General features: G+C 51.9%; 2 protein-coding genes across 3 annotated transcripts in view; one reads left to right on the forward strand and one right to left on the reverse strand.

Moving 5' to 3' along the window:
* Window positions 1-13006, forward strand: part of SYTL3 (synaptotagmin like 3) — a 78960-nt gene extending 65954 nt beyond the window's left edge. For both annotated transcript variants that reach the window (XM_068985183.1, XM_068985184.1), the window contains 6 exons: window positions 4278-4380; window positions 7144-7314; window positions 9268-9373; window positions 10367-10472; window positions 11604-11817; window positions 12828-13006. In XM_068985183.1, coding sequence (XP_068841284.1) covers window positions 4278-4380; window positions 7144-7314; window positions 9268-9373; window positions 10367-10472; window positions 11604-11817; window positions 12828-12932 — 805 coding nt within the window. In that variant the 3' untranslated portion in view covers window positions 12933-13006. The remainder of the gene's footprint in view (window positions 1-4277; window positions 4381-7143; window positions 7315-9267; window positions 9374-10366; window positions 10473-11603; window positions 11818-12827) is intronic.
* An 800-nt stretch (window positions 13007-13806) lies between these two features.
* EZR (ezrin) overlaps window positions 13807-25284 on the reverse strand; it is a 47104-nt gene continuing 35626 nt past the window's right edge. Inside the window, exons 8-14 of the mRNA XM_068985528.1 lie at window positions 21621-21717; window positions 17747-17910; window positions 17433-17563; window positions 16663-16823; window positions 16230-16322; window positions 14796-15032; window positions 13807-14699 (exon numbers count right to left, since the gene is read on the reverse strand). Coding sequence (XP_068841629.1) covers window positions 14535-14699; window positions 14796-15032; window positions 16230-16322; window positions 16663-16823; window positions 17433-17563; window positions 17747-17910; window positions 21621-21717 — 1048 coding nt within the window. The 3' untranslated portion in view covers window positions 13807-14534. The remainder of the gene's footprint in view (window positions 14700-14795; window positions 15033-16229; window positions 16323-16662; window positions 16824-17432; window positions 17564-17746; window positions 17911-21620; window positions 21718-25284) is intronic.

Genomic DNA, 25284 nt, shown 5'->3' on the forward strand with positions numbered 1-25284 from the left:
AAGATGAGCAACTTCATACATGCATCCATCACTTGAAGTACACTCCTCTTCTGTGAACTCGCCATCCATATCTTTCATCCAATTTTCTATCAAGTTGTCATTTAAAAATTTATTTACAGGGGTCTGGCTTTTTTAAAATCCATTTTCAATACAACTTTCCATTGGTTATACGTATCTTACATGTCTTCTAGCTGTTACTTGTTTTCTAACATTGTGATAACTTTTCTTGTAGAGAATTTGATAATATCCAATTTATCCTTTTTTTCCTTTAAAATGTCTGCCTTTTGAGTTTGTAGGAGAATTCCACCTGAAAATCTTAAATACATTCTTCTCTGTTATCTTCTATTGGAGTTTTTTCAAACTTAGATACTTTCATATTGGAGCTGGAACTGATTTTCTGTGTATGGTTTAAAGCAAGCCCCACATTTTGGTCTTTTCCTTCCCCAACATGGAACATTTTTAGCACACAATTTTTAGTACCAGTTAGGGGAAAGGAATACTTTGTGACCCAATAGAACTCTCTTCTGCTCTGAAACCTCCAGTAGCTCCTCAGTGCATTACTAAAGCACTCTGGCTCTCCATCACAAATCCCTCCTGTCTTTCTAGTCTTAACTTCTATTATTCCCCTATCTGTACCTTCTGCACCAGGAAAATTGGAATAATCATTGTCCCAAAACTACCCCCTGAAACAGGAAAGTATAGCTCATTCAAAGGGAAAGACTAAAGCAACAGAAGCTTGCTCTGAAAGAGATCTGATGGTGGGTTTACTCAACAAAGACTTTAAAACAACAGCTTAAAGGATGCTCAAAGAACTAAAGAAAGATGTGGAGAAAATTGAAAAAAAAAATGATATATAAACAAAATAGAAATATCAATAAAGAGATAGAAAACCTAAAAAGAAAACTATTCTGGAGCTGTGAAAGCTACAATAATTGAAATGAAAATTTCACTAGAGGAATTCAAAGGTGGGTATGAGCAGGTGAAAGAAAGAATAGGTGAACTTGAAGATAGGATGATGGAATTCCTGAGTCTGGGGAACAGAAAGAAAAAAGATTAAAGAAAAGCAAACAGAACCTAAAGGACCTTGAGGACCCCATGAAGTGAACCAACATAGGCAACATACCTACCAAAAGGGGGAGAGAGAAAGCATGGGGCAGAGAGAAACCTGAAGAAATGATGGCTGAAGACTTCCCAAATGGGACGCAAGACATAAACGCCAAAGAAGCGCTTTGAACTCCAGGGGTGCTGAACTCAGAGACCCACACTGAGACACATTATCAACAAACATTTGAAAGACAGACTCTTGAAAGCAGCAAGAAAGAAGTGAATTGTCAGTACTAGGGATTCCCCAGTTAGAATATCAGCAGATTTCTTATCAGACACTTTAGAGGACAGAATGCAGTAGGTGCTAGAGAGACAGAGACAGAGAGTGCTAAAAGGAAACGAAACACACAGCAAAACTGTTCTTCAAAAGTGAGGGAGAAATTACAACATTCTCAGCTAAAGAAAAGCTAAGTGAGCACGTTACCCCTGCCCTGCCCTGCAAGAAATGCTCAAGATGACCCTGGAAGTGAAATGAAAGGACACTAGACAGTAACTCAAGACAAATGAAAAAATAAAGACCTTGATAATGGCACATAGACAGGCAGTTACAAAAGGTCCCGTAATTGTAATCAGTGGGAGGTAATTCCACTTTTGGTTTCTCATATGACTTAGGACACGACTACCTTTTGAAAGATTATGGGTGTCATTTTGGCTTGTCACTCCACACTTGGTCTTTGACATAATTTAAGAGACTAATGCATTTAAAAGAATTAGTACTTTCTAGTTTTGGACACATGGGCTTCCCAGGCAGCACTAGTGATAAAGAACCTGCCTGCCAGTGTAGGAGACATAAGAGACCCAGGTTTGATCCCTGGGTCAGGAAGATCCCCTGGAGGAGGAAATGGCAACCCACTCCAGTATTCTTGTCTGGAAAATCCCATGGACAGAGGAGCCTGGTGGGCTACAGTCCATAGTGTTGTGAAGAGTCAGGACTGAAGAGACTTGAGCACACACATGCACATCTAGTTTTGTAACACCAGCAAGGGAAAGAGGTGAGGATAGAGCTGAAAAGAAGCAGAGTTCTTATGTTGCTAAGGTTAACATGGCATGAATTCAGTTAGTGCTATAACTTTAAGATGGTCAATGCAATCCCCTTAGTAACTACAAAGGAAATAGCTATAGAAAACCAAAACAGAACAAGCAAGAAAGGAATTTAAATGTTTCACCATAGAAAATCAGCTAAACACAAAAGAATACAGAGGGCACAAAAGCTATAAGGCAAAAGAAACAGCAAATGACAGAGGTAAGTATTAATATTTCTTATCAGTTGACACAGGTTTGATCTCTGGGTTGGGAAGATCCCCTGGAGAAGGAAATGGCAACTCACTGCAGTCTTCTTGCCTGGAAAATCCCATGGACAGAGGAGCTTGGTGGGCTACAGACCAAAGGGTCACAAAGAGTCAGACACGACTGAACACGCATGCAAATGCAATTAGTAGTTAATTTAAAGAAAAATGGATTAGACTGTCCAATCAAAAGACAGAAACTGGCAGACTGTCCAATCAAAAGACAGAAACTGGCAGAATGGATAGAAACAGAGAATGTAACTGTATACCATCTACAAGAGACTCACTTGAGATCTAAAGACACAAAGGGAAGATATTCCATACAGACGGTAACCGAGAGCAAGCAGCGGTGGCTGTCCCATTATCAGACAAACAGGCTTTAAGTCTGAAAAGATTATAAGAGATAAAGGACATTATATATTTGTAAAAGGTTCAGTACAACAAGATGATAAAATGATCCTAAATGTCTGTACATCTAATAACAGACCATCAAGATATAAGAAGCAAAAACTGACAGAATTGAAGAGAGAAATATTGAGTTCATATTGGGTAGTTCAGTTCAAGTCGCTCAGTCGTGTCCAACTCTTTACAGTCCCATGAACTGCAGCACCCCAGGCCTCCCTGTCCATCACCAACTCCCGGAGTTCACCCAAGCCCAAGTCCATTGAGTCGGTGATGCCATCCAACCATCTCATCCTCTATCGTCCCCTTCTCCTCCCGCCTTCAATCTTTCCCAGCATCAGGGTCTTTTCAAATGAGTCAGTTCTTCACATCAGGTGGCCAAAGTATTGGAGTTTCAGCTTCAGCATCAGTTCTTCAAATGAACATTCGTAATGGGTGAGATCTTATAGAAAAACTTATATGAACATTTTTCACTAACCAATAGCCCTACAGTAATAGTTGGACATATCAATACTCCAGTGTCAGTAACAGAACATCCAGATGATGATAAGAAAGGAAATAGAGGACTTAACTAGATAACATGGGTGTGTCTTTTATTATAATGCTTTATGCCACACAGATATATTTGATATCTCTTGTTTTCCAATGTGTGAGGTCTCGTAATGATCAAGGATCTGAGTCAATCAACAGTGAGGTGTTGATGAGCCCTGAGTCCTGCTCTATAAGAAGCATGACTGAAAGGGAGGCAGAGGCCTGAGGCTGGGGTTCCAGCGGGGATCCCACCTGGGGGAGGGTTCCTGCTCTCTGTGGCTTTGATATAGCAGAGCTGGTTTCTAACCCTTGGGACAGGACCTGGGCACGTGGTGTCCCTGCCATCAGTGCCACTGCCGGAAGAGCCCGGAAGAACAGTCTCACGACCTGAGTGGAGGGGTCAGCCTGGGATGGGGCTCCCGGGGGTGGGTGGCCTCCAGACCCGGGGAGAGGGGCTCAGGGAGGCCAGTCCTCAGCGGTCAGGACGCAGTGTCCGAGGCCCTGCAGGAAGAGCATGGCATGCCGCATATACTTTCCGTTTCCACGTTTTTTTCTTGTGGGCTGGGGAGAAGAGGCAGGCGGGGTGAGGAGAAGCTGACACAGGCCTCAGGATCCAGGTGGATGAGAAACCTGCTGCCCACTGAGCCCCCAGGGAGCCCCCGCTTCCCGGGGGATCACCAGTGACGAGTGATGGAGCGTGATGAGTGATCCAGATCCGAGGAGGGGGCTTCACACCCCCAGAAAAGTTTCAGAGGATTATAGCCCGAGACTGTGTAAACGGGGGGCTGTGCACCCAGCACTGTCGCTGGGGCGCCCACTGAACGCTTTCTGTCGACCCCAGAGGCAGTGGGAAGCGGCGTTAAAGCGACCGCTGACATGCAGTTCTCCTCCTGAACTCTTTGCCCGCCCTGCACGCTGGGCTCTCACCCCTTGCTGTCTGCATTTGACCACCAGGTACGTCAAGACCTATCTGCTGCCTGACAGATCGTCCCAGGGAAAACGCAAGACCGGCGTCCAGAAGAACACGGTGGAGCCGACCTTTCAGGAGACCTTGAAGGTACTTACTGGGCAAACGCTCCTGGGCGGAGTGTCCCCATCCCGGGCTGGGCTTCTGGGGCCAGAGTCCAGCCAGTGGTTCCTCCAAACTCTTGAGTCAGTTAAACGTTAAGTGCAGACACTGAAAGATTCCGGCAGGGCTCTGTCAATCAGTGGCAAGTGGTAGAAAATAAATTTCAGCCTTTGTACAGAAAAAGTGCTGAGTCTGATGGACCAATGCATGACTTTGGATTAATGATTTGCGAGACAATGGTGAAAAGGAAATAGGCTGCCTTGCCGTTTTTAAAGGAGAAGGCAATGGCACCCCACCCCAGTACCCTTACCTGGAAAATCCCATGGATGGAGGAGCCTGGTAGGCTATAGTCCTTGAGGCTGCAAAGAGTCGGACACGACTGAGCCACTTCACTTCAGTTTCTAAAATTGGTCTGTTCTGTTGGATTTTTATCACTATCAGAGACATATCGTCAAACCAGGGGCCCTGTAAATGAAACTGCTGAGTTAGTATCCTTGTGAAAGTACTTCTCTGTCATAGTATCTGGCAGACCCGGGTCTCTTCTTTTATGAAGCTCTAATCCTTTGGCCACTTGATGCGAAGAGCTGATTCATTGGAAAAGCCCCTGATGCTGGGAAAGATTGAAGGCAGGAGAAGAGGGATGACAGAGGATGAGATGGTTGGATGGCATCACCGAGTCAATGGACCTCAGTTTGACCAAGCTCCAGGAGATAGTGAAGGACAGGGAAGCCTGGCGTGCTGCAGTCCATGGGGTTGCAAGGAGTTGGACCAACAACAACTTAAAAAAAAAAATTTCTGGAAGAATTGTTCGGGTTTCCATTTTCTTTGGCGCTAAGAATTGTAACTGGTGGCTTAGGGCAGAGACCAGGGAGGGACTGCCTCCCACTGGGACACAGGGAGGAGAACTGTAGGTGATGTCTAGTAAGTGTAGATGGCAGACAGGCGTGGGAGGCCTTGAGCTGGAAGGACACTCCGGATGCACAGAGATGTGCCCACTGAAGGCTAGTCAGCCCAGGGATTCCACGCATCAAGCCCGAGAAAAGAGAAGACTTTGTTTGCCTTCTTTGGCGAGTACGGGCATTTGTGAACTCCCAGCCAGGGGCCATCTGGGCAGCTGGCACAAGGGTCCTACTTGGGACACGAAAATAGCCATTGTTTTCTGTGCCCTTGCTGTGACCAAGTGCTTTATGTACCCTCTGAGCCATGTGTTGGCATCCTCATTTAGCAATGGGGAAGTTGAAGCTTAAAGAGTCCTTAAAAGTACACCCAGAACCTAGGATAGACAGGCAGTCCTTCATAAAATTTACATTCATAAGGACTCCCCAAGGAATTGCTTTTAAAAGCAGATTGGAGAAGGAAATGGCAACCCACTGCAATATTCTTGCCTGGAGAATCCCATGAACAGAGGAGAGTGGCGGGCTACAGTCCATGGGGTCGCAAGAGTCAGACACATGACTTAGCAACTTTCTTTTCATTCAGTAAGTATGGGTGGGGCCTGAGGTGCTACTGGTCTGGGATACTCCTCCAGTAGCAAATCACTGACCCTGGTCTTCATGTGGCTTTGCTCATGTAACAGAATTTTGAAAAGCTCTGTGCTACCTCACACATTGTGAGCTTACATATAAAATTACTCGTCACAGGTTTAAGGTGCTTTGTACTGAACAGAGGCAGACAAATATCTCATATTTTATGAAATGAGGCAAAGATGAGCATTGACTCTAGTTTAGATAAATATTATATACTTTGATTTTTAAAGTTTTCACTACCTTAGTTAAAGGGCACCCAGAATCTCAACTCAGTGTACCATGAATATTTTATCCAGTGTATTGTGAGTATCTTGGTTATCCTATAAAGCTTCCCAGATACATTGAGAAGAACCGATTTTTATTCTAAATGTAGAACATCCCAACATGGACCCAGCTTTAGGCTTTCACAGAAATCATACATAAAATGGAAAAGATGGGCCGATGAAGAAGCTGAGCAATCGTGAACAGTGTGTTGGAAACCAGGATTTCAGACCCTTTAGTTCGGCTCCCCGGAGGTCGCATCCCTGGAGCAGGGGGCGGGAGTATGATACCGAGCTTCACCAGTTTGGAGGAACGTGCATGTGAAGGTTGGGGATCTGAAAGCCGACTCTCAGTTTTCTAGGCACAGCACTCCTTGGGGAGACTTCTGGTGCTCCACGGGGTGCGGGCGCTCCCCAGGAAGACCACTCAGTGGGGGGCCGGGGAAGAGTGAACAGTGACACTCGATCTGAGTGACAGTGGCTGTGACCTTAACCCTCGTTCTCTGGGGTCGGTGACACGTACCCCGTGGAGACTAGCAAGCCAGGGTCTGCCAGCCCAGCCTCCTGGGCCTTGCCGGCAATGGAAAGCAGGTCTTACTTTGCACTGTGGCCTCAGTCAGCCAAAGGGAGTCGTCCTGTTTTGTCAGGAAGGGGCCACCAGTCAGGGAGCCCCTGAAGAGCAGCAAGAGGTCAAGGAAGGCTGCCCAGCGTGCAGAGCTGCCCCGAGGCGGGCAGACCCGGGGGACCAAAAGCTTTGCTCCCCGAAGCACCTGGCTCTGAGAGGGCACAGATGCATGGTGGACTGTTGGTCTGAACTGCACTCGCGGGGCTTGTAGCCATGAAGAAAATAACCAGATTAATTAGAAGTTTAAAGATAGAGTATGGAACGAAGGGCAGTGTTGGAAACAGACGAAAAATCGTCCAGGAGCTGTGAGCCCACACTCACTGTCTGCCTGCCTCCACAGTACCAGGTGGAGCTGGCCCAGCTGGCCAGCCGGCAGCTGCAAGTGTCCGTGTGGCATCTGGGCGTGCTCACCCGGAGGGTGTTTCTTGGAGAAGTGATCGTCCCTCTGGCCACGTGGGATTTCGAAGACAGAGAATCACAGTCCTTCCGCTGGTATCCGCTCCGGGCCAAGGTGAGCTTGAAGGCCTCCCTGGTGGCTCAGATGGTACAGAATCTGCCTGCAATGCAGATGCAGGTTTGATCCCTGGGTCGGGAAGATCCCCTGGAGAAGGGCATGGCAACCCACTCCAGTTCTTGCCTTGAGAATCCCATGGGCAGAGGAGCCTGGAGGGCTATAGTCCATGGGGTTCAGACACAACTGAGCAACTAAGCACAGCCCCCACCCCCAGCACAAGAACCAAACTGACTTGTCAAAGGGATCCCAGAAGAGAATCCCAGAAGATCCCTGGGAGCCGGGGCCCCTGCCTGCCTGTGACCCTGCAGTGGGAGCTTCAGCCTGGCTCCCTGGTTGGGGGTGGGCTGGAGTCTCACCTGCTCAGCTGTGTTCAGGGTCCCAAATAGCCCCACCCTCAGTGGGGTCCAGACACCAGCAGAGATCAGGCTGGGGGTTCAGGTCCTGGTGACGGCCTGGTAGGTCCACACGCTTCCCAGATTTCGGGGCCACCTGGTGTCAGCTGAGGAGGCTTGACCTTCTCGAGCTAAAGTCCCCCCCAGATCTGCGGGGTTGTCACGTGCCGTGCCTCCACCCCAAGCAAGCAGTAAGAGATGAGGATGGCCGGACCCGTGTTCTCAGGAAGGCCAGCAGGGGCCGCAGGTCAGCTCGGCCGGGAGGGTGAGAGGCCAGGGAGAAAGGGCTGCGCTTCTTGGGGCGCCTGCTTTGCCCATGTTTCTGAGGATCACGGACAGGGAGAGAGCACGGATGAGAAAGAGGGGACGTGTGCTCTGCCACCTCCTAAGAGGTGACAGCAGGGTGTAGGGCCATGTGAGAGTCTGGCAGGGCCTTTACGAGGGCTGGGCCGGGCCCAGGTGGCCTTGTCCCTGTTTTCCCCGCCAGAGGCCCTGGGGGCTGTTTTTTAGGATGCTTCTGCTTAGAAGTGGGCTTCCCCAGTGACTCAGATGGTTAAAAAAAAAAAAAAAACCTGCCTGCAATACAGGAGACCCAGGTTCGATCTCTGGGTCAGGAAAATTCCCCCAGAGAAAGGAATGGCAACCCACTCTAGTGTTCTTGCCTGGAGAATTCCAGGGACAGAGGAACCTGGAGGGCTACAGTCCATGAGGTCACGGAGTGTCAGACAGGAAGCACCTCTGCTTAGAAGCAGCTCTGGTCTCTGGCCTCTATTGTGTTAAGTCCAGGCCTGGCAGGGTCCCACCCTCCTTCCCATCTCTCTTCTCTAGTGGGGTCTGCACAACTCGCCCTCAGTCCCCTCCAGTGCCCTGTGCTTGCTCTTCTCAGAACCTTAGTTTATCCTCAGGCCGCCTCTTGGAATCTCTAAGGTCAGCCCAAGATGGCGCTTAAATCCCTGCTCCTCCTTGAAGGCTCTCCCGATTTTCCCTGCCAGATGTGGTCTACGTGCCCCCCCACCCTCCAGCTCCCTGTCGAGGGGCCCCGTCCTGTCTTCTTCCCCCAGGATCTTATTCAGGTTGAGGCAGGCCGCCGCCAAGGCTGGTCATCTCTTTGATAAGCAGGCAAGGAGCCGAGATCCCCAGACTGAGCAGCGTCCCTCCTAATCCCGGCTGATAGACAGTGACTCTCCACACTGGATCGGGGCGGGGGTCTGCTCACAGGTCCACCCTTTCAGCCCTGCCAGGAGGGAACCATGGGGTTGTCAAAGATTTCTGGAAGTTGAGGGTGGAGGCTGGTCCCTGCTGGGGGGCTGGAATGAACCTAGACGCTTCCATTCCCCTCCCCAAACCTCTCCACCCACTCACTCGCCAGGTGGGAGGCTGGGGCACCTCCTGCCCCCGTTCCTGGGCTCTCCCAGGCCTGCAGAGGCTTTGCCGGGATGGGGTGGGCAGGGGGAGTTGGAAGGGGACACTTATGGTCAGTGCTGAGACAATGAGAGGAGTCCAGAAGGTTCTGGGGGCTGGGGAGTTCTGCCTCTGAGCTCTGTCTCATATCCCGCAGGCAGAGAAATCCGAAGACAGCCATCCCACCAATAACGGAGAACTCACAGTCCGGGCCAAGCTGGTCCTCCCTGCAGGGCCCAGAGAGCTCCAGGAGGCTCCAGAAGGTGGGTGGCGCCCTGCCTGCAAGCATCTGTCCTTCCCTGTCACTGTTCCCGAGCCTGGGGCAGCAGACGGCTTGAAAGGCTGCAGCCTTTCCTTTCTGCTGCCCACTGAGCCTGTGTTCCAGGAACGCCCACCAAACCCGCGAAGCCCAGCCTGCTTCTCTGGACCCCTCGACTTAGGAGGGAAATCAGTGACCAAAATCAGGCGTGTGATGCCCACTCGACGGGCTCCTGCGACGCCTGCCTGGGGGCTTCCTCCCAGGCGGCTGGCTCGCACACTGTCTCACCGGAGAAACAGTCCTCTGTGTGGACTGACATCCGCATTATGGTCTGGTTCGCCTCCAGCTCCAGGCTGAAGGGCCTGCCAGGCTCCCAGTGACTGGCTCCCTGCTCCCACGCCACGTGGGCAGTGGCTGCTCGGAAGGGAGGAGGGGTCAAGGTCCTCAGCTTCACGAGGTGGGACTGACTCAGATAACGGGGGCACAGGAAAGCAGTGAGGTGGAGAATGAAGACAGGGAGAGGACAGTTCCACATTATTAGCAATGTTGTCATCAGCTGTTAAGTCATGCGACCCCGTGGACTGGAGCACACCAGGCTTCCCTGTTAGTGATCTCCTCCTTGATAGAAGAGGGACTTCTACTGCCCACGCTTGCAGGGCCCCCAGCAAAGCAGTAGCTCACACCCTGTGGTCATCGCAGCCCCCGGACAGAGGTCTCTTCCCCAGCCCACTGGCTAAAGCTCCTGCGTCCTCCTCTCCTTGGCTCTTCATGCCTCTTGGCAGCTGCCGGGTGCCTGGGTTTTGAATCTTTCCCTGATGGTGCAGCAGTGGGCAGCATGTGAGCAGGGCCAAGGGAGCCCCGCGTGCTGGACATGTGCTCTCTCGCTCTGGGAACCTGGGGGCTATTAACACATCCTCTGGTTAAGCTACCAGTTTGAGGGGATGGCCTTGCATGCTGTAGAAGTCGGGTTGATGGTAAATGCCAGCTTTCCTTCCAGGGACAGGGGACGAGCCATCGCAGAACGGTCAGCTCTGTTTGGTAGTGCTGGGAGCCAAGAATCTACCTGTGCGGTCAGATGGCACCTTAAACTCATTTGTTAAGGGGTAGGTATTTGTAATCAATCATTATTCATTGATGACCGTTACACATACAGGCAGGGCTTCCCTGATGGCTCAGATGGTAAAGAATCTGCCTGTGATGCAGGAGACCCTGGAGAAGGGAACGGCTACCCACTCCAGTATTCTTGCCTGGAGAATACCATGGATAGAGGAGCCTGGTGGGCTATAGTCCACGGGGTTGCCGAGTCGGACACAACTGAGCGACTAACTCTTCTGCCTTCATTACACATATGGCATCATCCCTGTAAGGGGACACCAAGTGTAAGCCACTTTAAACTTGTCTTGATTTTAGCTTTCCTATGAAAACCCAACATAATGTGTGTTAAAGATTAGTTTCCGAGAATTCATGGGACTCAGGCGTGCTGAAGCTAGATTTGGAATACATTTTAAACTAAACCCAAAGCTTGTCAGTCCTTACTGTGACACCAGTGACGGCACCAGGGACTGAGGGGACCATGGAGAAAGCAATATGGTTAGTAAATGTCAATTTAGCTCGACACTGACATCCTCTTGGATTAACAGTAAGATGGATGACTCTCCTGTCTCATTCTCATTCACTACGGGTTTAATGGTGTCTCCAAAAGTAAAGCAAACACAGGTAATAATTATATAGAATTGCTAAATCCCCAGTCAGTGACATAATGGAAAAATGACGGCTTACCTTGTCTAGATAGAACTGGGTCCTAAACCTGCCACTTATCTGTATGGCCTTGAGCAGGCGACTGACTTAGCCCTCCTGGATTTCTTTTGTCTGAGAACAGGGTTAAAAGAGATAATGTGTGTACAGAGTGCTGCTCCCTGGGTAGCAGGTCTGACGAGCCTGGTGGTGGTCACACCAAGGAGGCAGATTAAGACTAGGGCCACGTGGCCTGGGATCCCAAAGCACCCTTAATCCTCGGAGCAGAATTCCACCCTGAAAGTTGGAACATCCTAGTGAGAGATCACAGAGCCAGGTCTCAAAATTCCCATGCCCGCTCCGCGCTTACAATTTTTGTTCTGCAGTGGGTTTATGAGCACTTTCTGAGCACTTGGTCTCACCAAGGAGCAAGTACCAACAGGGAGTGGGGGCGCATGGTGGGCCGAGCTTACGGGTTTTCAATCTGTTTCCCTGTGCAGCTGTCTCACTCTGCCAGACCAGCAGAGGTTGAGACTCAAGTCCCCCGTCCTGAAGAAGCAGGCCTGTCCCCAGTGGAAGCATTCCTTCGTTTTCAAAGGCGTCACCCCTTCGCAGCTGAGGCAGTCCAGCCTAGAACTGACCGTTTGGGACCAGGCCACCTTCGGGGTGAACGACCGCTTCCTGGGAGGTGCCAGGCTTGGTTCGAGTAAGTCTGTCTGATCTTTAGTGACAGTCTTAACGTTCAAACCATTAAAAACAGTGTTTCCGTGGTGGCAGGAGACTTAACTGGCTCCGAAACTGCCTGTTGGTTTGGTTACTAAGTCATGTCCGACCCTTGCGACCCCATGGACTGTAGCCCGCCAGGCTCCTCGGTCCGTTGGCTTCTCCAGGCAAGAGTACTGGAGCGGGTTGCCACTTCCTTACCCACCATAAATGGCAGTTAGTCTAGTTTCCACAACTGAGCGATAATACAGCGAAGTATTTCAACGATTTAAATCGGATTTAGATCTGCTAAAGAAACAAAAAATTATACGTCTCAAAATGGGCTGGGTACAGCCTTTGCTTTTGTTTCTGGCGTCAAGGATTATTTTCTTAAAGGAGAATATCTTCTTAACCCAAACAAACAGCGATTCAGAAACGATCTCATTAATGGAGGGACTGGAGGGCGATGCTTCTCAGTCTCGCTCAGCGAGTGCCGGCATTTCCTGGGGCAGCGAGGCTCCCAAAACGCTGCGACTACCAGGATATCCAGACACACTCCCAGGGCCTCTGAGACCACTGGGGAGAAACCAGACTCATGGTTCAATTAGTCTTAGAACGAACCCTGTCCACGGCACCCTCTTCTCACGGAGGGCAACTCCTCTCTGCGAGCTAGCCTGGCCCTCTGCCTGTCCACAGCCACAGTGATATATTAAGGCCTTCGACCCCCTTCTTTCTGGAAGAAACAACCCAAAGCTGTCCTCTCCTCACTTCCAAACTGCAGAGAGGAAGCCCTGGGCTTTTGGAGGCCTGTCGGCCCCCGGGGAGGACACCTGAGCATGTCCACACCTGCTGTTAGGGGGTGGGTCCTCTCCCTTACTCACCCGAAGGGCACGTTTTCATCTGGTCTAAAGTTGCAGAGAAAAACTACTTTCCACTTTGCTGAGAAGGGCCAGTGGGCATCCCCCAGCTGCCATCACTAACCTGTAGCCCCATCACTAACCTGTCCCTTTGCTCACACAGAGGACCTGCCGGGCAGCGCACACACAAGCTCACAGGCAAAGCTCCAGTGGCAGAAAGTTCTTTCCAGCCCCAACCTATGGACAGACATGACCCTCATCCTGCACTGACTGCTGTTCAAGTGCTGCAGGGCTGGGTGTGGACACGCACTGCGCGGGGGTCCCTCAGGAGTGTGAAGCTGCCCGTCTGTAGCCAGCCCACCACTGAGACGTTCTTCCAGACCCTTCTGTGTGTATTTAAGTTAAACAGCTCAATCATGGATGTTACTGAGTCTCAGGTTGGTTGTCTGCTTTGAGAGATGTACAAAATGAACAGATTTCAATAAATGTTCACCAGGTACCCTGGTCCCCCTGCGCTTAGCAAACAGTGAAATTATGTCTTTCAAAGAGGAAAGAACATGGTATTCAATTCCTCCCCCCTTGGCTGTGGAAAACTGTTTCTGGAGGTGGTCAGCTAACCCCATGGGAATCATTTTGGCCAGGTAAGGGTCACCCGAGGGATGGCGGCCTCTCAGTCCAGCTGCTGGGCTGTGCAGACGGCCGGTCGGAGAAAGGACAGAACGGAGTGTGGACGGGAAGGCTGGGAATGAGCAGACAGCTACCGGCTCTTCGTGGATGTGCTCAGGAGCGGAGGAGGTCAGAGCAGGTTCTGCTTGTGGAAGGACTGAGATCCTGACCAGGTCAGAAGGGCCCTCATGGCTGGTGTCTGAATTATCAGAACAGCCTGCGTGTCTTTTGCAAATAAGCAGCTCTGATAGAAAATTCAAATATGTGCATAGTCAATTACATGCACAAAGAACACTAAAAGCAAAACCAAACAAACGAAAAAAAAACTCATTTCCCAGATAGGAAGGCAGCAGTCGACCAGCCTCCTTACTGCCCTCAGGTCATGTCAGATTCAGGGCCGTGGTTTTTAATATGTAATTCTTTTATTATTCTGTAAAAGGTAACAAAATATACAGAATGAAACTTTCCCTTTTTTAAACTAATGTTACAAACCCATGTTATCGCTTACATATAAATACTATGCTCTAGAGCTGATCATTATTTAGGTGTGTGAGTCCAACAATGTAGCCCTCTATCTGTTAAGCAAAAAAAAAAAAAAAAAATTATTATCCAGAGTACAGTATCCAGCATTGTTTATCCTGAGGGATCGAATGATCACAGGATTTCGTCAACTGAACTGAAGGCCTGGAGGAAGGAAATGGTGCGCGAGCGTAAGGGAGTGCGTCAAACTTCTCACACTTCAAAAAACAGATATACAGAGGTGGATCCTTCATAGAAATCAAGAGGAAAATCAATTTCAGCTAATTTCAGATAGAAAAAAAGTATGGCACAGAATATAAGCCACGATGTGGTTTTAATTATACTCAATCTCGTATCACACATGCCAGCATGGAGGAGTTAGTTATTTCAAACTTTACAGGCATCTTTCCTTAATTGATTTCGTCCTGCTCCAAGCAAAAAAAAAAAAAAAAACCGGAAGTGATTCAATAAAAATAAAAACAAGAATCAGGCCTGTTTGGCACTATGATACAATTGGGAAAAATAAACCAGGGAAACTGCAGCCAGTCCCAGCCCCAGAACATTCCCACTGAAGCAATTGCTCTCTTGGTGAAGCACCCGGAGCAGGGAGAGAGTGGCGGCCGGAGGGCTGGGGGCGGCGCAGGGCGGTGTGGGCCGGCCGCCGCGCAGAGCCGAGGATCGGCCCCCTCACATGGCCTCGAACTCGTCGATGCGCTGCTTGGTGTTGCCTTGCCGGATCTGCCGCAGCGTCTTGTACTTGTCCCGGCCTTGCCTCATGTTCTCATTGTGGATGATGTCGTTGTGGGTACGCTTGTTCTCGTCTCTGGCCTGGGACAGCTCATTGGTCAGAGTCTGCAACGGGAAGTGGCCCACAGTCAGCTCGAGTGGCCCGTGGTCAGCCCGATGACCCTCCCAGGCGCCCCGGCCCCGCCGCGCCCCGGCCCTCACCATCAGCTGCCGCTGCACCCGCTCGTTCTTCTCGGCCTCGGTGATGCGCTTCTCCTCGTTGCGGTCGTCCAGGATGCCCTCGCTGGACAGCTCAGCGCTCAGCTCCGTGCCCTCCTCCTGCGGGCCCTCATGCACGTGGTAGTTCACCGGCTCGTACACCGGCGGCGGCGGCGGCGCGGTCATCACCAGGTGCAGCTCCTCCCGGGTCTTCACCAGGTCATCCTGGGCTTCCTTGGCCTTTGGAAGCAGGTTGAGAGGCAGGTGAGAACTTTCACAGAGAACCCTGAGCTTGAGTCCTTAAGAACCACCTTTTAACTGAAGGCCCACTGTCCGTGCGGAGAGCAAGATCCTGCACCCTCCCTTCCCCCGGCGGCTGCATGCGGCAGTCTGCAGCAGCGCCAAGCGGAGGGCCAGGCTCTGGCTGACCTGGTGGCCAGTCCACCGTTTGTGCAGCCGCCCCCGGGTCTGGAGACCCGGGTCAACTGCACTGAGAGAAGGTAGACACTTTTCTAAGTACTGTAACTTCTTTACAGTCCCTGTATATGCTTATTGTATATATTTTTGAAAAAAAATATGATGAAGCCCTCCAGCCACTGAAGGGTTTTTGATGTTGCGTTTTACTTTCCTCCAGTGGCCGGGTGGGTGTTGCTTATCAAGCTCCTCCCTGCCTCTCAGCACATGGCTCACACCCATTCTCACCCCATAATCCTTCCAGCATCGTGGGGCGGGGGGGGGGCGGGCGGGTGGAGGGGCACTGCACCACCATCCTGACCCTGGAGACGTGCTTAAGTTTGTACCTGTTTTGTAACCCACTTCTCTCATTTAATACTTGAGCACTTTCTTAAAAAACCCAAAGACCAGAATCTTCTGCACACAACTCTGGTTGGGGGATGGTGGTGAAGGTCCGTGTAGAGGAGGGGGCCACCGCAGGTGAGGAAGGGCTGGCGAGGGGGGAGGAGCGCCACAGCCTGGCAGACGCCTACCCTCTGAACTCGATGGCAGCCCCCCCCACCCCAGGAACAGTGCAGTCTGGGGGAGACAGGAGGGATGTGGTTCTATTACAGCCGCCACCAACTAAACCTCTTGGGGGGTGGGGGCACAGAGCAAGCCAGGTGTTGCTCGTCCTGGCTCTGCAACGGGGAACCGATCCTCAGAGGTGAGGCCGCCCACCCATCGCACCAAGAAGGAGCAGCCAGAGCTGGACTCGCGGGGGCTGGAGACCCCCAGGGTGCAGGTCTTCCCCAGCACCGCGGGGATGCATGTTCCGAGCGGCAGAAGGGGACTCTGGCCATCCTGGGGCATCCACGTAATCTGACTTAAAGCTAGTTCGTGACGGGGCATCCTGAGCCCAGAGGGTGCAGTCCCCGCTGACCCCCGCCCCACGGTCCCCCACTGGCCACCCACCCCACGCCCTCGCTGGCGCCCCGCGCTCACCCGGAGCTGCCACTCCTCCACCTCGTTCTCCTTGCGCCGCCGCGCCTCCTCCAGGAGGGCGATCTTGGCAGTGTACTCGGCGAGCTCGGTGGCCTGGGGAAGGAACGGAAGCCCAGATTATTTCCGGAACGGTTTCAGCATGCTACTCGTGAAGGAAGGGTCACGTTTTGGTAGATAGTGCCCCATCCCTGGCCGGCAGGGTCCATCGCCCACTGTGTCTGAGGCTGCGACTCGCCAGGGCTGCCGCGTCCACTCTCCTCCGCCCGAGGCCAGCCACTGCGGGGCTCCCTCCCCACCGGCCACCTTACACCCTCAGATTACTTTACAGCCCCGCTGCCGTAATGTACAAAGGATCATCAGGCAGGTGTCAGTCACTCTGCCAGTCCCCAGAGGCAGCCTCCCTGTAACTCAGCACGAGGCCGGCGGCTCCTACCAGCTGCTCCTGGCTCTTGATCTGGTCCGCTGCCTGCCTCTCCAGCTCCTCCTTGGCACGCAGCGCGGCCAGGCGGTCAGCCTCCAGGCGCCCCGCCTCCTCCTGGGCCCGCTTCCTTTCCTCCTCCAGCTTCAGCGCTCTCTGGATCTGGTCGGAGAGCTCTAGAGAGAGCGCAGAACCAGAGCCACTCAAGGTGCGGTCGGGGACCCCTCAAGTCCTGCCCCGATTTCCCGGACAGGATGGAACCCGGGCAGGAATCACCCCTATGCTGTGGAGTAGGGGACCGGGTTTGGGGCCGCTCCTCCCAAAGACCCTGCGGAGAGCACTGGGCAACTGGTTCCTTGGGGCTCAGAGGACCACATCCCCAGGGTGAGGACACCCTCCAGGCTGGCTGACCCCTCTCCCAGCTGCTCTCATCAAGAGTGCTTGCCCGGCTGTCGGCTTAGAAGGTGGGCCATGCAGCATGGCTTGGGTGAGCTTGGCAGAGCCTTCGCGAACCTCCGCATCCTCATCAGGAACGGGGATAATTCAAACGTCACCCCATCGGACCCCGGGGAAATTTAAAAAGATTACGTCCAAAAGCATTTGGCACAGAACCCACAGAACTAGCTTCTAATCCAAATAACCACTTTATCATGTCTCTTCTGCAAGTCTCTACTTTGGGTGTGAGCTTAACGGAGAGAGATCCCTCTGGGTTGCCTGTGTGCCCACTATCCGACCCTCACATCACAACCGGACCAGAGCCCCTCCTCCCAGGAGGCCCCACCCACCTTTCTCAGCCTTCCTGGTTTTTTCCTCGTAGTCCTGAAGCCTGAGCATCAGCTCCTCCTTCTCACGCATCATCTGCTCTTTTTCTCTCTCCACCGTTTCTCTCCTCTTCTTCTCGGTTTCCAACTGCTGCCTGTTTCCAGGAGGGGAAGGTAAGCATGGTGTCCACACAGCAGCCTGCTCGTCCCAGCCCCAGGCCTGTCCACCCGGCAGAGGACACTGGTGACAGCACGAACCTCAGGTGCCCTGATGGGAACCGCCAGCCCCGCCCCTCACCATTCTGCCCCGCCCCTTTCCCATCGCCCCGCCCCCTCACCGCTCCAGCTGCTTCTGGTGCTTCTCCTCCCGGGCCTGGGCCTTCATCTGCTGCACCTCAATGGTGTCGGGCTTCCGGCGGCGCATGTACAGTTCATGGTTCCCCATGCAGAGCTGCAGGATCCGCTTGTTGATCCGCAGGCGGGGGGCGTAGAACACGAAGTCCTGCAGGACAGAGCAGGGCGGACTCTGACTTGGGGACGCTGGGCCTCTGGCTTGCTTCTCCCAAACCCGACCCCATCCAGTTCTAGATTGCTCGTGTAAAAGGCGAGAGAGAGGGAAAGCCGCTGACCCCAGCAACGGGGTGGGGCGGTGGGGGCGGGTGTCCTCCGTGCCAAGGGGCGAGCATCCTCCAGGACAAGCAGAGGGGCTGTCTGTGCACCCCACGGCTGGACCAGCGGCTGACCTTGAGGCTAACATCCTCCTCTGATGTCTCCAGCCCCCAGTGGCCCCATCTCTGATTCTTGCCCGGACAGCGTAACTTCTCCTATTTGAGTTTCCGTCTCCTCCCCCTCAAGCTTTCACTTCCCACCACTGCCAGCACACCGACTGGGGCATTGCTGGAACTTCAGTGCCAGCCGGGCAGCTCCAGGAGCCCGCATGGATGTCCTGGTGCACATGAAAGCCTTCGGGGTGATCCCGCTTCCCCTCAGCTGCGCTCTCACCCGGAGCAGGCCTCCGCGGCACCCCCTCCTCGGCCTGTTGTGTCCAATCCCACACGCCGGCAGCCACAGCACCCCCGGCTTGCTTCTCCTCCTCCGCAGGTGTCACTTAGGGGCCCACTGCAGCTAAGGGGAGACATCGGCCACGGGGGCTGCCAGCGCCTCACCCTGCCGGCCTGTCCTCTGTCTTCCACCCCGGGACAGCCTCTTGGAGCACTGGGCCATGTTCGCTCACCTCTACCTTGCTGGGCCCAAACCCATGCTCTGTGCGGACACCTACTTGCCGGTGGACAGTTCACGCAGCCCTGCCGTGTCTGACCCCATGACCCTGGGCAAGTCCCTCCGCCACTCAGAGAGCCTCAGGGTCTTCAGCTGAACAATCAATGGCTTTGTTGTCAAGACTGAGTCACAGAATTTTCCTGGGGACTGAGAAAGGCGTCTGGCACAGTGAAAGCTGGCTGATACAAGAAACGCCTGGCTCAGACTTTGGGCTGCCTTACGACACCGCTACTGGAAAGCCTTCTTGAAAACAACAGAAATCACAGCATCCAAGGGCTTCCTGACTCTGGGACCGCGTGGGCCTGGGACACAGAGTCTTCCTTCTTGGCTCCTGGTCACCCGTGTGACTAACACAGGTGACAGAGGGACAGTGTGGTTTAGAAACTCTGCCTGAAAGTTAGTTATCTGCTTCCTCTTCCTGCTTTCCTTGCTCCTGGGAACCACAGCACCCTCTGCATCCAGACGCCGCTACTGGAACAGGGGAGGGTGGTCTGAAACAAGGGACCAGTGCTGCATGACCCCAGGACTCCTGAAGCCTGCAGGAACCTGCCAGGCGAGCTGGTGGACACGCCCAGGAAGGACCTACTTAGGGCTCGGTCTCTCCACCTGTCCACAATCGCTGGGGAGGGAGTGATGGCAAGCCCCAGAGCCCACGGACTTCCTGGGCGGGGCTCTCCTTGGGGTTTCACAGCTTGTTATTAAGTCATCGGGTTTCCCAAGGAGCAGGGAGAAACAGATATTTATATTATCCACCTTTCTCCTGTTACACCGGGGAAGGCCACCTCTCATGACTGCACAGCCGTGCTACCCAGGTGGGCCCTGGCTGTGGTTCCCAAGTATTTGCAAAGAAACTAATGAAAAATGTCACTTAAAGAAAAAAAAAAAACAAAAAAAACAAGGGTCAGAACTGCAGGTGACACTCCCCAGAGCACACAGCTCCCTGGACACAGGGCCTGTGAGTGCCGGAGATGGCGAGGGCACCCATCGGTGCGCGGGAGACGAGGAAACTCCTTGCGCTGCCTTTGAAAGTGGCCAGTTTCTGACTTCAAGTTAAAAACTAAAGGCTAATAATATTCAGAGATTTCCAAATCCACATCTCCAGCCCAGGCCTCCTGATGTGACTCGGGGCAGGCTGTCTAACTCTGGCAAGAGAACGAGATCCTCAAAACGAAAACCAGGAAAGCTCGAGGAAAGTGAATCCAAGGCCCCAAAGAAGCAGGTGAGCCTCCAGGCCGCCCCTTGCTTCGATTGGCTTGGCAGGGCTTGCCATCAAGGGCAGGTCTCCACCCTTCTGCTTTTTTCATGGGGCACGAACCAGAGGCCCTTTTCTAAGGGGAGCCAGCTGTCTCGGCCCAAAGCAGGGCCACCCTTGCATCAGGGCTTTGACCGTTCATGACCAAAAGGTCCCAGCACAGCAGTCAACACGGGGCCCCAAACCGCTGCATCTGAGCGGTCGGCCGGGAGGAGGAGCCACCGGGCCAGGGCTCAGCTGGGGGCTGCCTGGGCGCTGCCCTCCACATGGGCTCAGGGGTCCCTCCCCGTGTAGTAAGGTGACCTTGGGGGTTCCTTTTCTCTCTTCTAAGTAAAAGTATAAACTTGGAAATTCTCTACTACCCCAGGCACAAAGCCTGAGACTGGGCAAAACAGTCCTGGGAGGTCTGGGGGCCTCAGGGAGTCACTCATTCCTCCAAACCAGTCCTTTACTCCACTGCCACAAGGTGCCTGAGCGGAGACCACCTCCCCCATGAGCCCCCCACCCCTGAACCCAGCCATCCGAAGCCGGTGCCCACCCCCCACCTCTCGTCTCCATCCGGATTTGTGCAACTACACTTTTAACTGCAACTGCACTGCCAGAGGGCACTTCCCTCACTTCCGTTTCACCTCTCCGCTGGTGTCCATACTTCACAGCCCTGCTCCGCTATGCCCACCATCCTAGAGTCACACACCTGACACGCAGCACGCGACCTGCAAAGGCTTCTCCCTTTTTTCACCTTTAAGTGATGGCTTCACATAAAACCAGATTATAGTAAAAGTACACTCGGCTAACTCAACTCAGTGCATTACAACTGCCTCTGCTTGGGAGTTTATGATTATATCCTTTCAGCTTTTCAAAAGCTAAACTTAAACCCAATTTGAAAACACATGCAACTTAATTAATTCTTCAACAGTCGACCTAGAATTCCTGCTTCTGTCCGTAAACTTCTTAAAAAACGCTCTGAACAATCAGTAACATCTCAAGTGCAGCCTGTACGGGTCGCAGGCTCTCCTCACCACCCCATGTCACCGCCCACATCACGCGGGTACACTATGACCCTCAGTTCGTGGTGCTGCATATTAATGTGACCTGTTACCATGGTGCCTGAGAGTCTGTATTAAATGTTTGTTTCATTTATAACAACTGTTCAACTACCCATGGAGCAGGAGTCAAGAGTTTGCAAACAGCAGGAGTACTGAAACTGTCTCTCAATAAGGACAATACTTGACCCCATGGTGTTCAGACCTCTGTTTTCCCCTTAGGACTAACCCCTACTAACCCCCAGGGGAGGAACAGCTAGAGAGCAATGCCACGTGCTGTCCCCTGAGCGGCAGCCATCAGCAAGCGTGCCCAAGGCCAGGAGGGCTCCGGAGCTGTGTCTCCCAGCCTAACGCTGTTAACTATGGTACCAAGATTACCCAAGACACAAAGTCCTCTTCCGAACCGTAATTTTGGTAAAATTCACAACAGGCTCTAAGAAGGGTAAGAGAATTCCTTCAAGCGGCAGTTTTTTTAAGAACAGATTTCCGAGTAGAAAACAAACTCCTCCCCTCTGCCCATCTGCCTGCACAGGCAGTTCTGAAATCACTGGCTCCTTGTCACGCACAGAAATCTGTTATCTTGGAGACGCATTTGGCTGCCAGAATGAAAAGCAGTAATGGTGACTGCCATGGACTTACGGGAGCCTTCTTGTCGATGGGCTTGATGACAAACTTCTTGTCATTGAAAGAGATGTTCCTGATCTCGCTCCACGGGAAGCCAATCTTCGGGGTCAACCTGAGGTCCAAGAAAAAAAAAGGTGGGAGAAGTTACATGCGTACTTGGATTGGCTAAAGAAAGGTTTACAAACCCATTTTTTTTAAGTTCAATTACAAAAAGCATAAGGCGAGTCCAAGAATCACAACATGTAATATCCATCATAACCAAGACAGCTACATCTATGCTGGGCGAGCTGGCAGGTGAGGGTCAGTGAACATCGAGCTCTACGAGGCCTGGATAACGCTCCCATTTAACACATTTTTCTCAGTGACTGCGGCTTGTAGCCTTGAGGTCAACTTGGATGCCTAGCCTGGCACATCCTTTCATCCTTTGAAACCGCTCTTAACGACAATCCTTTGCAATTCATTGCCACATCACCACCCTGACACCTCTCACGTGCCAGCAGCCTACTTCCCGTCTGCCTGTCTGATTAATGTCCCGTTTGGTCACTCCATTCCCCTCCTCAAAAATGCCAACACAGCCCTCACCCCACCCGGTTTCTACTGATGAAACCCACAGTCCTTAACTTGGTATCCAAGAGCCTTCTAACCGAGCCGCAGCAGCCGGGTTCAGCCCATCCTATCAACACAGAGTTCACTGCCTGCCACCCCTTGCCGGGAAGGATCTCCCACCCAACACCCCGCCCCCCCGCCCCCGCAACCATTCCCAGACCTGCAGCTAAGGCCAGCTCACTCTCTGTCTTTTGACAGCCCTTCCCCCTCTCTAGGTGCCATCCTTTCTAAGACACAAACTATTCTTGTGTTATTCACATTACTGCATTATTACGGAGCTTTCTGAACACCAGGCAGGCACATGTTCTGACGGCCTAGAGTGTGTCCCGTGTTTCCCATACATGCTCTACCCAGAGCAGCTGCTCACTAACAGAGAAGGAAAGGGCTTGGCATGGTTCAAGTCCAGCCTTTACTTGCCGACTGGGTCTGGGTGGCCACTTCATTGCTGCAAGTGGGGGTGTTCAAGTCCCCCCGTCACTGTATCGTTGTCTGTTTCTCCCTTCAGAGAATCTGTGTTTAGGTGCTCTGATGCCAGGTGCTCGCGTATGTACAATTGTTACATCTTGCTGAGCTGCAGGCTTGGTGTGGATGCGGCTCCTTTGGCCTTCATTTGCATGATGCAGGTCCTCCTGGCTGGCCAGACACCTTCCTGGACGTGTTCCAGGCCAGCGCTCGGATCACACCCTAACGAGAGCCCCACTGCGGTCCTACCCCGTCACGACTCGTCCACCACTGGCCGAAACTCTGGGGTTTTAATTAGCATTCCTGGGAAGGGTCACTGTATGAATTTAAGACCACATTGCTCTACAAACTTCATAATTCCCACCCTATTCTTTCTTTTTTCCCCTTGGGAGACAGAGCCCCAACCCTCCTCACGACTGGGGTGACTAGGATGGGAGGGTGCCATCCCTCCTCCCCAGACGGGAAACAAAGCCCCTCCTTCTCCTTCTGGGAGGCACCAGGAGCCCTTTTCTGGCTTTTGCCTGGAGGAGTCCTCCACCCTATTCTTGCAACACATTTACCATGGATACCTTTCCAGAAGTAAGGACAGATCCTCAAGGCATCTTTCAAAGATGCTGCTGTCAAAAACACTCCTTGCCTGTGTACCATAAACCTCCAACTTAGCAAAGAAAAAGGGCAGAGAGGCTTCCACTGCCTACCAGCATGTCTAACCAAAAACGGATGAGCAACGTAGGTCCTGCTATGATGATGCAAGCCGGGTCAAAGCAGTGGGGGTGGCCTCTGAAGGCCAGGAGAGGGCACCTAAGCCTCTTCTGGGACCCAGGAGTCAGGGCACTGGCCAGGCTGTGGTTTAAGGGCCAAGCCCCCCTGGTATGTATCCTTTTGTAAGCCCTCTCCTATAGGACCATCAGTGCCCCTTGAAATACATCTGGTTAACACGCTTCACAGCACTCAAGGCACGCAGGGAGTTTGTTCAGTTAATCATCACATATGAGACATATAATGCTGTTTAGTAGTTAAGTCATGAATGACTTGCCAAACCCAAGGACTGTAGCCCGCCTGACTACATGGAATTTCCCAGACAAGAATACTGGAGTGGGTTGCCATTTCCTCCCCCAGGGGAATCTTTCCAACCCAGGTATCGAACCCGAGTTTCCTGCCTTGGCAGGCGGATTCTTGACTGCTGAACCACTGGGAAAGCCCTATCACTTAAAGTCATTTTGTTTACAGGTCTCTGAATACTGGAAAAGGAGCTCAGCACAACATCTGTCCCTGCCGTGGACATCAGCCTCCGTCCTTCCACTGAAAAGCCGTGGAGGAGAGACACCAGGCAGGCATCAGCTGCTTCAGAACACTTTGCTCCAGAATACACGGCCAGCATGCTGGGAAGGGCAGAGGTGCTGGAACCAGCCTCAGTAGCGCAGTCAGCACTGCGGACCGGGCTTCCCACGCCCTGAACTTACAAGAGCCAATGATTTGGTCTCGGCTCCTAGTTTTATCTGGGTGTCTCCAAACAGTTTCTAACACAGAAAACTCGGACCTTCAGGCTAGACAGGCATGTTTCTCTCAAGAGCTGGGCACCCCGTCTCCATGGCCTCCAGCTTCTGGTTTCTGCTGTCCCTGCAAAGTTTATCTTTGTAAGAGTGAAACCTCATATAACAATCTAGAGTCTCCATAAACGTGACTGTAGGAACAAAGATAAGGACTATACGCGAAAATTCTGATTCACTTTTGAGTTAAAGAACCTCCTTTAATTCTTGGCCATAATTGTAAGCCGACAAAGGTTTTTCTTTTTCTTTTTTTGAGTTTACTTACAAGACACAAACAGAAAAAGACCCACAGAGAAGATTTCTAAACTCAGTTATGTCCAACTCTCTGTGACCCCATAGACTGTAGCTCCTCTGTCCAAGGGATTATCCTGCAAAGAATACTGCAGTGGGTTGCCACGTCCTCAAGGGATCTTCCCATCCCAGGGATTGAACCTGCGTCTGTTATGTCTCCTACACTGGCAAGCAGATTCTTTACCACTGTGCCACCTGGGAGGCCCACCAAGTCTGTCCTTACTTAGGCATAAAAAAATTTTTTTTAAAGTATAATTCGAGAATAACAGGGAACCAGAGCTCTTTGGAGAAACAGCCAATCCCAGGGCTGGAGCAGGGTCTGGGACATCTGGAGGAGCCAAAAAGGAAGAAGTGACTTGGAAATCTGGGGTCAGAGGAGGGCATAGGAGCCAACTCAAAGGAGCTCCAAAACGCAAATCTCAATCTGAGCAACAAAATAACACATACCCATGAATCCATATTAATGTCAGTAACTAAACAATAAATAGAGAGGAGAAAGTGTCTCCTTTCAGTAGAATTCCATTAATATCTATAAACAAAATGATTATCTTAAAAAAAAAAAATCACTTCTCAAATACCACAGTAATAAGTGTTTCATCCAAGTCCCAACAATGAATGTAGAATAGATCCAAGTATAATAAATAGGATATTCACTGGACTCTTCCCTAAATACACTTATCGATCCCCAAAAGGAGGAGAGTATCTTTGCAGGAAGCCAGGCAGATGTCACCTCGCCCTGAGATTCAAGTCAACACCAAAAGCGGGGTATT

Source organism: Capricornis sumatraensis, chromosome 13 (assembly GCF_032405125.1).
Source record: "Capricornis sumatraensis isolate serow.1 chromosome 13, serow.2, whole genome shotgun sequence".
NCBI lineage: Eukaryota > Metazoa > Chordata > Mammalia > Artiodactyla > Bovidae > Capricornis > Capricornis sumatraensis.